We start from the raw sequence: 14,396 nt of genomic DNA on the forward strand, positions 1-14,396 counted from the left end.
AAGAGGAGTTCAAATTAGTCTCCTTGACCTACGTAAGCCCCAAAAATAATATAATGTGCTAATAATCTAACTTTTCGTGACAAGCCCACCAAACTAACTCACAAATGAAAGAATAAGCCTCTCAAGAGGTCAAATAATAATCTATGCATGTCGTAGGGCCCTCTAAGAGGCTTGATGAGGTCCATGGGTGCCATAATGAAGAGTAGGACCCTCAAAAGTGATGGACAAGGGGTTGGCCCCTTGTTCTCCAAACAATAAACCTATGGTGCTCCCAATGGGTGTGGGGGCACAATAATAACCTCATGGGTCTCCAAATGAGTCGAAGATGCCTGTAGATCGTCTGCAAGGGCTCTGATGATGGTGTAGGGGATGCCACATCGTCCTACAAGTCTTGGGTCAGCTGCCAAGTGCATGGTACATCTGTGGGGCCGGCTAGGCATAAGTGAACCAGGTGCATCTTCCTCATCCAATGGGAGTATCTCGAGCATCTCTAACCATCCTCGAGGATCCATGGAGTGTTGTCTACTACTATGGAGGCCCATGGCTCTCAACACACACCCTACATGTGCCAATGTAGCCCTCTGGAGGATTAGGACCCCGTATAGGGAGACCAAACCCAAGATGGAAACCATCTGCAATCCTGCATAAGATCCAATGCATCCCCTAGCCTTCCAATACAACAAGTCATTAGGGAAATCGAGTAAATGAGCTTACCAACCATGGACCACAGGTGGGGACTTCATAATGGCCTGCCCTTCCATAATGGGCTTCGGGATGTGCCAATGTCTCCTAAACTCCAAATGGGGTTAACCAAGTATCCTATTAGGTGGTTTCTACTTCTAAAGGGGATAATATGTTCAAGGTACATCCTTCAAAAGGTGGTGGCATGTGACAGATAGGTGAATGAAGTAGGGGATGAGAAGGGGCAACACTACGCCACATGTTGGGGTACAAGGGTAGCTAATAAGAGGGAAGCCCACACTTGGGTTTATAATGTATAGGAGGGAGAAATCGTGGTACATGAGGTGCCCCGACCTTGATTTTTCCACCCTTCTTTATATGCCTTTTGCCTTTTTATGATTTTCTTTGATTAACTGCTCGGGGCTCAAGGGGTAAGAGCATGATGCATAAGATATAGCAGTGAATACCCCCTTTTAAGGTGGGGCGGTTCATTGCCCACCAAGGGTTGGGACAATCATGGGTTCCTATATGATGAAGGAGGCTCATAGAACCTGTAGGAACCAGGGTGATGGCCATGATGATAGGGTAGAGCTCATGTATTGGCTTTTGCCCACGTGCTAAATGTGTTTGTCCTAGCCATCTTTTGCATTCTGTGGTACATATTCCTGTTGAATGTGGCCAAATATGCTTTTGTCTTTCTTTTTAGTTGCATCAACCTCCGAGAAATCATTCCAAGCTTTACCCAAGGTGTTGGCAAGGGGAAGGGGTGAGCTAACCCTATGTGGACCCAGTGGAGGAATGTGGACCTAGGTAGGAGAAATGGTGAATGAGAAATAATGAGTAGAAAAGAGGTAATATAAGCAAATAAGGGAGCGGGACCACGCAACCAAAATCGGGGTTTACCGTGTAATACCATCCCTAAATCTAAATGGTCAGTAAAATAGATCCCACGGGACTAGAATCCAAGGTTAATATCCAAGAGGGGTATACGGGACAAGAACACGGACCTAACCTATTCTTTCCGCCGAATCCCCCCATTAATCCATGCCTAGAAGTGTCCATGGTAAGCAAACTACAATACTCAATTACCAAATGACAAGGCATACCTTTAGGTTCGGGAGGTGCACCTTCAAACATACGATCATGGCAGATGGGCGAGGAACCACATGGTTGGCTCAGGTGGCGGAAAAATGGCACAATGAACTAGTTGGTGGCTACAAGGGGCTGTTGGCAGTCGACTGAGGACCATCATGGAGAAAAAAAAATCTCATAGGGATATCACCCACAAAATGGTGGGTAACATACCCAATGGAAAAATGTGGACCCGGACAGGAAAGGTGTGAAAAGGGGGTATAACAAGCGGAGGGGATCGAGATGTATGGTGTCAAGAAGCAGGACCATGCAACCAAAATCGGGTTTTCTCATGTAGTGTCATTCCTAAAGCTAGTTGGCAACAGAGGAGATCCCACGGGACTAGGATACAAGATTAACCACCAAGTTGTGACAAGGGAACCAGGGTACAATCCAAGTCCATTGTTTCTGCTAAATCCCCCCACTAATCCATGTCTAAATGTATCCAAGGGAACCAAGCATAAACACCCATCACATAATGAAAAGTCATACCTTCAGGGTTGGAAGGCAAACCTTAAAACATACGATCATAGCAGATGGGCGAGGACACATAATAGTTGGCTCAGGTGGCGGAGAATGGTGGCACATCGAGCTATCTGGTGGCTGCAAGGGCCTATTGGCTACCGGCTGAAAACAAATCTAGGAGAAAAGTTCTCCTATAGTGGTCACCTATTGATGGTGGATAACAGACCACTACTCCATTGTTGTATGCTCGTCTAGTGTTTGCTTAGTAAAGCTTCCACTTTCTAGGTCTGCTAGATTTTGGAGCAACACTTTGATTCAGCGAATATGCAATCTGCTAGGCTAATGAATTGATAGGTGTTAAGTTTGCAGGAAAATAAACAAATTTGATTATTCAAAATCTAAATAGACTCTCAGTGTTGGTTAGATAAGATATTTTTAATTAATGTCCAACAAACGACCACAAATAGGTCAATTGCGTTGCTACGTACTATAGTATCAACACAATGAGGGAGCACAAGGGCTACTATTATAAAATCCAAAATTATATCTAATCTAATTACTAAACTCTAAAAGCTAGAAAATGTTTTTTTGTTAATTGGGTTTATCCTAGGTCGTAAAGAGACAAGAGACACCAAAATTAGGCTCCAAGCCAAGGCAAAAACCAACAATCCTTCTCTTATAGAATCTGATCAAAATGAGATATCTAAGACCAAGACAAAACTGCAACCAAGAATGCCAAGTCCAACCACTACCCCATTGGTGTATCCTCGTCTAGTGTTTGCATAGTAAAGCTTCCCCTTTCTAGGTCAGCTAGATTTTGGTGCAACACTTTGATTTAGTAGATATGCAATCTGCTAGGCTAATGAATTGCCAGGTGCTAAGTTTGCAGGAAAATTAACAAATTTGATTATTCAAAGTCTAAATAAACTCACTTGTGGTTAGATAAGATATTTTATTAATGTCCAACAAACGACCACAAATAGGTCAGTTGTACTGCTACGTATTATAGTATCAACACAATGAGGGAGCACAAGGGCCATTGTTATAAAATCCAAAATTAGGCTCCAAGCCAAGGCAAAACCTCACGAGGGAAAACCCAACAATCCTTCTCTTATAGAATCAGATCAAAATGAGATATCCAAGACCAAGACAAAACTGCCACCAAGAATGCCAAGTCCAAGCCTCCTCCAGGTCACCTCCAAGAGTCAAAGTCAACGCAGGTCAAACCTGGTCCAATTCTGGTCATCCTGAAATTTTGGGCCTGCAGTAGCACAAAAAATTTCGGCTTGTTCATAGAATTTTGTCCTCACACGTGCAAGTTGTCCACATCAGAAATTTGGTCAACAAAAATGGATATTCTTCTTGTTTTACCTTGACTTTCTCTCTCCTTTGACTTATGCTCCTTGTTCTTCTTCGCACGGTTCAGATGTTCTTTTTGTGCGTTTGGATGATCTCTCAAGTGAGTCGAACTCCTTTCTATATATATCTATCCAGGAGGTCAAATGGGTGCCCTCTAGAGGGTTAGGCCAACTTGTTCCAAGGAGGGCCGACTTGACATTTTGTGGACTAATGACTCAACATAAAAATCAAATTTCTACAACTGTTCGAATGGGACATGACGCAAGTACATTTTTCTTTGACTCATACTAAATTCTTCTTGACTATTTTTTACTCTATAAGCATGAAGAACATGCTTTGACCAAAATAAAAATATAATAATGAATATAATAAATACATCAATGATAGATTATATTACATTATGAAGACTGACACTAGTTACAACTTCAACAAATGACAGATCGAAGAATTGCAAAAATTGTGACAACATTACAAGACAAAGAAAAAGATAACAAACCTTTTCAACGATATACTTTGAGGACAAAGCATTTCAAAAGGGGAAGGCAATGTTACGAACATAACTATGTATAAAATTTTATAAATAGTAATGATAAATAATGATTAACAAGCATAATTAATAATGAGTACATAAAAGAGCATGTCCCAAAAGACATGATTCCTTATGCAAAGGCACTCCCGCCTAGCCATATATATGAGGCCCTCATTGTATTCAATTATATCAATCCTACATTCAAACATTTATATATAAATATTATTCATCCTATGATGGATATTCTCATATTCTAAATATTCTAAATATATTTGTTTGTGAACGAGCTCTATTTGTCACACCAAGTTCGAATCTGAATTTAAAAACATTGATAGTGACTAAATCAAGGATAACATCTACCCCTTTATTCTTGAGCACATTGCTCCAGCGATAGAAGGACCATTAACATCAAGGAAGGAAAAGGTTTTGGCATCTCATTTCATTGAAGTAGAAGTTTGGCATAAGGGCCTCTCATGCCTATTATGTTAATATGAATATCATTCAAGAGCATCTTAGACAATTGCTTTCCAGAAAATGCGATGAAGCTAAAATCACTAAGAGATTAAACTTGTTTATGGCATTCCTATATGTGTTGCTTTCTTTTTATGAAGTCATTATATCCAAGATAATTAAAGACTTCCAAGAACAACTACTTATAAACACAAGATAACCACACTGCAAATTCCATTACCTTCTATTGAGCTTGAACATGATGTATGAGATGGATCTGAAACTTTTTATTTATTGCAGTAACTAGAAATTATTCTTCTAACTGTAAATTTGATTTTGCAGTTTACTTTCTACAGCAAACAACGAATAAAATCACAAATACAATTTTCACCATAAAAATACTGCAAAAAATAAAACACTGAAAACTAAGAAATTATAACACACACACAAGAATTTTGACACAATTACCATTGTCCCCAAAAAAACCCAATGTGGGAAAACCGGTGCAGCAGATGAGGGTTTTATTATTATTCTTCAGCAACAATTCTGAGTGCAATAATTTAGATGCTCAACTGGCAATCTAATCTGAGGAAAATACTGGCAAAATTATCGTGAGAATTTTCTCTCACCCCACAGCTAATTTATGCCTCCGAAATTACCTCCTAGCCTCTACGTTGCGCCCCTGCTTCACCCTCTATGCAGAGCTTACGCTAACCCTGTGAGGATTTCAGCCATCTTTCCTTTGCCTCTTCCTGGAACTGGAAACCTTCCTCCTAAAATATTGCTACCCTCCTCTTCCACCTGCTACTCACCCTCTGGCTCTATCTTCTTTGTTGAGTTACCACCACTAAGAAAATCAAACTACCTGGGCAACTGAGTATCTACACTAGTGTATTCTCCATCACCACATCGATCTCCTCTTATAATCCACTATTAGAGCACCAACGGCCAAGATTAAAACTTAATCAATGGCTAGGATCATCTCTGGATCGATCTATGTGAGTTTTTGGATGATTCTCACCTTATCTCAATTAATACTAATTAATTAATCATATTTCCTAAGTTTAAACTTAGGAAATATTTTAAAAATGGTTAATAATCTAATTGAGACACTTCTAGGCAGAATTTCCAGAAACGATTTCTGAGTTTTGGACATCTTATGTATTCTAGCCTCTCCACCAAATTTTGTGGCTAGAACACATCCGATGCTACAAAAACTAACACTCCCTCTTAGCGAGGAATGTGTTTTAGAGCTGCACTTCCTGCCACAACACCATGTCTCTGCGTCATCTCCTATGACGATGTTGATGTCTACCCATACTGCCCACCTACCACTACGCAACTATGATATACATTGCATTTGTGTTGCTGCTGACGTTGCATCTGCACTGCAACTGCCTCTCATCTTTTGTTGTTGCAGCTAAGAATCATCCAAGGTAATTTTCCTTTGCTACTGAAACAGGTTCTCCACCATACCCATTTGTTCTCTGAAATAGACGAACTTAGCTCTTCCTAGAGCTTTCGTGAGTATATCTGCAACCTGCACTTCTGTGGGAACATACTGTAGCTGGACTACTCCACGTTGTACACAATCTCTGATGAAATGACATCGAATATCTATGTGTTTCGACCTGTCATGAAACACTGGATTCTCAGAGAGCTTTATGCATCTTTGATTATCACATTACACACTGGTCACCTCCATCTTCTGCCTGAACAATCTCACTAGCAGCTTCCGAAGCCATATAGCTACGCACGTAGTTGTGTTTTTGCAGAGCTCAGTGCTACTGACTTCTGCTTCTGCAGAGCTCAGTGCTACTGACTTCTATTTCCTACTACACCAAGAAACCATCCCTGATCCAACACCGAAGCAGTACCCAGAGGTACTTTTCCTATCCACTAAACTGCCTGCCCAATTTTCACCTGTGAATCCACATAATCTGGCATCATCTCCTTGAGTATATCTCAACCCATACTTGACTGTGCCATGCACATACCTCAGAATGTGCCTTGTTGATGCCCAATGTACCCTCTTCGACTCTACCATGAACTAACTAAGGGTATTGACTGCGAAGCAAATATTTGGCCTAGTATTGGCTAGATACATGGGAGATCCAATAAGTTATCTATATAAGGTGGGGTCGACATCCCTGTCAGCTGATGCATCTATCTTCTTCCAGATGGTGACCATGGTCGTGGACATGGATCTGCAATCCTACACTTTGAATCTCTTCAGAATATTTGTAGTGTATCTTCCTTGCCCAAGGAAGATCTCCCCAGTCTTCTGCGTCCAATCCTGGGAAATAGTGCATCAACCCCAAATCCGTCATGTCGAACTCTGCTGCCAGATTCCTCTTGCAGTCTTTTATGAGCCATGATGATCCTGTCAAAAGGAGATCATCCACATATAAAACTAGGATGAGTGGCTCACCCTCTACCATCAAATAGTAAAGGTTGGGATCTGTGTCACTCTTGACGAATCCCATCTGCTGCAAGTAGCTGTCAATCCTACCATACGATGCCCTGGGGCCTGCTTGAGTCCATATAGAGCTTTCTTCAGTCTAGACTCTACACACGAGTGCGCCTTTCATGAATCTCAAAGCCCTCTAGTTGTTCTATGTACACTTCTTCCTTTATCACCCCATTCAAGAAAGTTGTCTTGACGTCCATTTGGTGAATCTGCCATCCCATCTGAGCTACTAGGGATATAACTGACCGAATAGAAGTATATCTGGCAACTAGGGCGAAGGTCTCCTCATAATCTATCCCTTCTTTCTGTGCATACCCCTTTGCCACAAACCTAACCTTGTATTTTTGGACACTACTGTCTGCAACATATTCGATCCATCTAGAACCTACAACTGATCTGTCTTCCAGCCTTGGCACTACCTCCCAACATCATTCGTCATGATAAAGCTATACTCTTCTACTATGGCATCTACCCATACTTGATGTTGAGCAGCCTCCTGAAAGCTGCAAGGTTTTGCAACCTGAGCCACCAATGCTTGGTACCTGTCAGGTTGTCTACGTTGTCTTTTGTTCATTCTAGGAGTTCCAATAAACTCCTCTGCATCACTCAATGTTTGACGAACCTCTCTATTGGCTTGACCACTAGTCGTGGGAGGTTCAACTAGCCCCTCCTCGTCCTTTCTCTACTGCTCCATCTGTTGAGAACTCCCCGGATTTCCTACACTTGAGGAAATACTGATACTGGTCACAATACTCGATCCTTGTGACTGTCCTCCTGTCTGTCCCTCTGACTACCCCTGCTGCTAGACCAAAGGAGCTTCCGCTGACTAATTCTGATCACCTACAGGCATCTCACGAGATCTCCTGAAAGCTCGGTCCTCCATGAACTTCACGTCTCGCCTTACTACAATCTTCATATTGCTAGGAATGTAGATCATGTATGCCTTTGAGGTTTCGTTGTACCCAATGAAGAACCCCTTCTCTGCAGTCTGATCCAGTTTCGTACGTTTCTCATCTGGCACGTGACAATAAGCAATGCTGCCAAAAATTCTGAAGTGACCAACTTTTGGCTTCTTCCCTATGAAGAATTCTTCTGGCATTTTCTTCCCCAATGCTCTATGAGGAGTCCTGTTTTGAATATATACTGTCGTGTTACATGCCTCTGCCCATAGAAATCTGGGTAAATCCTGGTCATGTAACATAGTCTTTGCAACTCCAACAATGGCTTTTTTTTTTCACTTCGCTATACCATTCTGCTATAGATTATATGGAGTTGTCCATTCTCTCTTATACCTTCCTTCGCACAGAAATATGTGAAGTCTTTTTCAATATATTCTCCACCAGTATCTGAGCGAAGCACTTTGATCTTCTTCCCTGTCGCATTCTCCACGAGAGCTTTAAACTCTTTGAAACAATCAAAGACCTCATCTTTGGTCTTCAAGAAGTAGATCCAAGTCTTCCTGCAATGGTCATCAATGAAGGTGACGAAATATTCGGCATTGCTGAGAGCTCTAGTGGACATCGGGCCACAAATATCTGAATGTATGAGCCCTAACACGCCATCAGCTCCGTTGTCACTTCTTGGAAATGTTTCCTTAGCATACTTCCCAAATACGCATCCTCTGCACACATCATCGTGTTTCGTGCTAAGTTTTGGAACCCCCATTATAGTTTCTCTTAGCATCCTGAGTGCTCCATGGTGTAGATATCCCATTCTCCTATGTCATAACTCATTCAGCTCCTTCCCACTACTACTGTCACTGCCTATTAGTGCAATTGGAGATTCAATTTGTAACCAGTACAATCTGTTACTTCGAACTCCAATCTGCCTTACCTTTTTCCAGCTTGGGTGTTTGACATACACTTTCTTCCCTACGAAGTGAATATCATACCCCTTATCCTGTAAGGGGGATACTGGAATCAAGTTCATACCCAATCCTGGCACATGCAATACATCTGTAGCGTCGGTGCTTTCTCCTGACTCCCTTTGAAAATCCATGGTACCTCTCCCACTGGAGTACATTTCATCATGTTTCCCATAATAATCTGGAAGTCCACCTGCTCCTCCTTGTAGCTAGATAAATATTCTCTAACCTTTGTCATGTGAGTTGATGCTCCACAGTTTATATACCAGACACCCTATGAAGTTGATCCTGATAAGAAAGCAAATTTGTCCTCCAACCTGGAAGACAAATCTGAAGTCTCTTGAATGTCACGTCTGTCCATGGTTATGCTAAAGAATTTCTAGTGCGTTATTCCTCTTTCACCCGACATTGGTTCTGCACTAGCAATCTGCTACAAAACCTTTTGTGTCTCGCTAGAGATCTGCCCAACAAAATAACTGAGTTGCTCCTTCCGCCTCTGGAATCACTCGAACTGGAAGAACCGAATTTTTCTACCCCTTTCTCAGAAAAATCGAACTTCCTCAAGCAACTCAACCTCCTAGCAAAAACACTGCGCTACCCTTGGCAATTTTGGCCTGTTGAGCAAAGAATTCCTTTCCTTCATTTCTGAGCTCTGCAACTAATCAACCGTGCTCTGATACGATGTGAAATTTTTTATCTATCGCAGTAACTAGAAATTATTCTTCTAACTCTAAATTTAATTCTGCAGTTTATTTGCTACGGCAAACAATGAATAAAATCACAACTGCAATTTTCACCATAAAAATACTGCGGAAAATAAAACACTAAAAACTAAGAAATTATAGCACACACACAAGAATTTTGACACAACTATTTTTGGAGAATTGTCCCCGGAAAAAGCCAATGTGGGAAAATCGGTGCAGCAGATGAGGGTTTTATTATTATTCTTCAGCAGCAATTCTGAAGTACAATAATTTAGATGCTCAACTGGCAATCTAATCTGAAGAAAATACTAGCAAAATTATTGTGAGAATTTTCTCTCACCCCATAGCTAATTTATGCCTCCGAAATTAACTCCCTAGCCTCTATGTTGTGCTTCCTACCTCACCCTCTGCGCAGAGTTTACGCTGACCCTGTGAGGATATCGGTCTTCCTTCCTTTGCCTCTTCCTGGAACTGGAAACCTTCCTCCCAGAATGTTGCTACCCTCCTCTTCCACTTGCTACTCACCCTCAGACTCTATCTTCTTTGCTGAGTTACTACCTGAGCAACTAAGTATCTGCACTGGTGTATTCTCCATCACCACATCGATCTCCTCTTATAATTCATTGGAGCACCAACGACCAAGATTAAAACTTAATCAACGGCTAGGATCATCTCGGGATCGATCCGTGTGAGTTTCTAGATGATTCTCACCTTATCTCAATTAATATTGATTAATTAACCATATTCCCTAAGTTCAGACTTGGGAAATATTTAAAAAACCGTTAATAATCTAATTGAGACAATTCTAGGCAGAATTTCTAGAAACGATTTTTGGGTTTTGGAAACCTTATGTATTCTAACATCTCCACCAAATTCCATGGCTATAACACATCCGATGCTACAAAAACTAACAACGGAGTCAAACCTTGACCTGTCATCTAAATTTTTAGAAGAAAAGAGGAGGAAAGAAAAAATGAATACTACATCAAAATGCAGCATAATTTTTTAGAGCACTTCTGGATGATCAATCTGACTGAATAGCAAAACCAAAAGTTCACAACCCTAAAATTTATGCAAACAGAAAGGTGAGAACACTTGAGCATTCGAAAGGTAACCTACATAAAAGACATGGATTAGAGAAATGTGAAAAAATCATATTCTGTGGATATATGTTTTCAACGACAGTAATGAAAACACCTACAAAATTAGAAAGAAAATAATTATGGTCTGTAAGACAGTGCAAAGAATGCAAGCTACAGAAGCATTTCCATCACTGTCGATATGTATTCAGTCCTCTAGCTTAGCTTAGACATAAAAACTGTTTCACTGTACAGAAATTTTCCTTCAAGAAATAAGAACCATTTTGTTCAGTTAATATAGCACAGCAGAAAAGGAATTTGTGTGTTTAGCCTGAAAAATGCTCTGAACACAGTATCTCGTTCTAGGATTATGGTGAGGAGAAATTGACCACAACTGAACTTACAACAGAATGGTTTATGAATGATTGTATGGAAGCATACCACTTATCCATTAAAATCAAGCCAAACTTGTTAACACCGTGGATTATTCATACACAAATCTCTCTATTTAATATATACCAAGAAAAAGATTCAACTTCGTTCGGACAAAAGAGTCTTCCTTTGTATGAGCTTCCTTACCTAAATCGTTGATCAATTTCTCATATGTTAGGGATCTTAAACTTTTCATTCAGGTGGGAAAATAGAAGATTTTGAACTAAAAAAAAACTCAACTAGGTAGAGATATTGGTTACTTCTCCTTTGACGGCTGAATAAAGTAGACAGCCTCCATTGCAGGGAATGGTTGCCTCCGCCTGTTGAGGTCCTCCACCACTGTTAACAAATGGACACAAGGTCAATCAACTAACAAAGTAAAGACAATCAATTATCAACTATCCGTCTTCTCTTTTATATCATTATGCTTTTGTAAGCCATTGGTATCACTTTCAAGTTCACTAATCTTACGTTTCACAAAAGAAAAAGGGAAAACTTCTAGCAGCTCCCAGCACATGTACTCTTCAGGACCTCCTGGCTTACGAAAACCATAATAACCTTGATACTTTAGTTTCCACAATATACAAAAGACATTTTAAAGAATATTTACTCCAATTCCCTTTCTTTGTCCAAAAGACCTTGTCAGTCTTAGACAGTAAATATCATCCTCATCATAATATCTACTCGACAGCTTCTATCCCTCTTGGATTCAACATATATGGACTATAATATTTATATAAGGTAATTTTGGTGTGAACAACCTTATGGCCCTGAGTAAAAGTGTTCCTGCTAAGCTACCAAGACACAAATACAGATATGGATATGGCAGAGTTACATAAACTTACGATACATCTAGATATGGCCATTATAAAAAATTAAAAATACATTTAATATATACAAAATGATACAGATATATACATCTCTATAATTTAATAATTTATAATAAACACACAAAAATACAAATCACATGTATATAGATAGATATAGATCTATATAAAATAACTTCTGGCAGCAGCTCCCAGCACATGCACTAAAGGTCTTTGTACGAAAGAAAGATTGGAGTTCATATCAACCCCACAACTTCTATGCTTCTTGGATTCACCATATGTTGACTACTGTGTATATAGAAGGATAGGTTTCTTGTAGATTGCTTCAATAATGTAGATCTAGCAATTATCTTATAGATCCAAGCGTTATTAACAAGTTTTTGTGATCCGCTAGCCTCTAGGACTAGCCACAAGGGTTTTGAGCATAGAATTTCAATACAATACTTTTTGTATGCTAACGATTTTGGTTGCAGGGCCAGCGCTCACCATAAGAAGACATTTATCACTTGGTTCAAGCCTAAGGATCAAGTTCCCATCATCATAGAACCTCCTGTGTTGTCTAACAGCCATCCGCAAGCTCTTTACGCCTATCTATCATTGCAAAATTCATTTAATAACTAACGTTTGTGGTTGCAAGGCTAATATTCTTAAGTGCAGGTATAGCATTCATCATAGGAGGGTTTGATTCGCTTGTTTTAGGGCCTAGGAGTGGCCTCCTACAAATGTCGGTCATTTCGAGTGGTTTGAGAGCAAATGCAGACCCTAAAAGGCCTATGTCTATCATTACCGTGAGGCATATAGATTATTAAGCTTCACTGATCTGAAGCTATTCATCAAGGGTTTCTATCATCACCTTTTGCAAACAGACTTTAAGGGTTAATTTTTGCCTCTGATCATTGAATTTTTTTTGCAGGGATTTTGCATTGGTTTTTTGAGGGTTTATCATCTATTTTTGGCATAGAGTTCATTGGGCTAACCTTGCTGTCTTGACAGATCCGAGAAGGTTTCGTTGGGAGGCCTAATTCCCTCTTGGCGTGAGCATAAGTTCATCTCATTTACTTGGTGGAAAAGGCCTGAAGAATTCAGTCACTTGCATAAATTTTGAAGCCTTGAAACCTATAAAAATTCCCTTTAAATTTAACTAAAATCCAACTCAGATCTAATTAATTTCTGGGAGCCAGCAGTGAGGGTTTTAGACTTATTTCTCTTATGGCCGTGCAACGTTTTGTCACTAATATAAAGGCATTTCAAGGACTGATATTTTTGTTTTGCACAGATAGTCAGCGTTGACATAAGCATCTTATAACTGGTATTTGACAGAAGAAAGTTGCATTCTTCTTCTGCTAGGCCAAGAACCTTATCATTGTCATCAACTTGTTGACAAATTGAAAGCTTTTGAGGTCAGATCTTTGGAGAATTCGTGAGCTATCTTGAGGAGGAGAATCCACTTGTCTGTTGGCGAGGTCCTTTGTTTCGAAAAGATTATCAATTGTAAATCTCTTTGAAGAAACGTCCTTCTCATTTGTCCTGATGTAATCCATTGTACCGAGAAAGTGCAATTGGAAGATCAAGAGAAAGACAAAATAACCAAACTTCGGCAAAACAAGAAAGCGTTACAACAGGAATATAAAGACTTTGCGGATATGCATTACAAAAAAGTAATGGAAAAGGATGAAGAAATTTTTCGCCTCAAGGACCACGTTGAAAAATTAATAGCACAAGTCAAGAAGACTAAGGTAACAAAGAAGGAACTCAAGAAGCACCTATCCGAACAAGAGGAGGAAAATTTACGTTTAAAGAACCTTAATAAAAAATTATTAGAACAAATCAGAAGTTTAAAGGATGTTGAGGCTACTAAGAATAAAATCAACAATCCAGAAAGCGAAGAGGTTTTACGTCTAAGGAATCATAACCAAAACCTCCTTACACAAATAAAGAAGCTTAAATGTGATAAGACATCACTTAAAGACAAGTTAGAGCAACTTACTCAAGTATCAAAGTCTCCAGACGTAACAGTCCAAGTTGAAGATAAGGGAACGAATATTGATCCAGTGAATATGACAACTCAAGAAGAAAACAAGTCAGTTGAAGAAAAGACACACTTAGATGTTGCAGTTCAGATGATAAACATCCCAAGTGAAGGTTTTGTAACCAACTCAACAACATCATCACCGAAAGTAAATAATAAAAAAAATCACACACTTAATAAGGGAAAGTCAAACCAAAAAAGTTCCCTATCGACATCTGAATCATGAGAGTAGACAACTCAACCATGCTACATATCGGGACCATTCAGAACAGAAACAACAAATTGATGTTCCAGAGAAGAGTGATGTAACCTCAATCCAGTCCTATGATGACAAGTCGTTACAAAATTCCAATGATCAGAATATTACACAGAAGAT

General features: G+C 39.8%; 1 protein-coding gene across 3 annotated transcripts in view; it reads right to left on the reverse strand.

The window, feature by feature from the left end:
• The window catches only part of LOC149198913 (SNARE-interacting protein KEULE-like), a 377,844-nt gene that overhangs the window by 256,011 nt on the left and 107,437 nt on the right, over positions 1-14,396 (reverse strand). For all 3 annotated transcript variants that reach the window (XM_089402211.1, XM_089402212.1, XM_089402213.1), the window contains exon 4: positions 11,425-11,503. In XM_089402211.1, the coding sequence (XP_089258337.1) occupies positions 11,425-11,503 (79 nt within the window). The remainder of the gene's footprint in view (positions 1-11,424; positions 11,504-14,396) is intronic.

Source organism: Pinus tabuliformis, chromosome 2_1, assembly GCF_031772625.1.
Source record: "Pinus tabuliformis cultivar Carrire ecotype Pingquan chromosome 2_1, CPIR1, whole genome shotgun sequence".
NCBI classification, from domain to species: Eukaryota; Viridiplantae; Streptophyta; class Pinopsida; order Pinales; family Pinaceae; genus Pinus; species Pinus tabuliformis.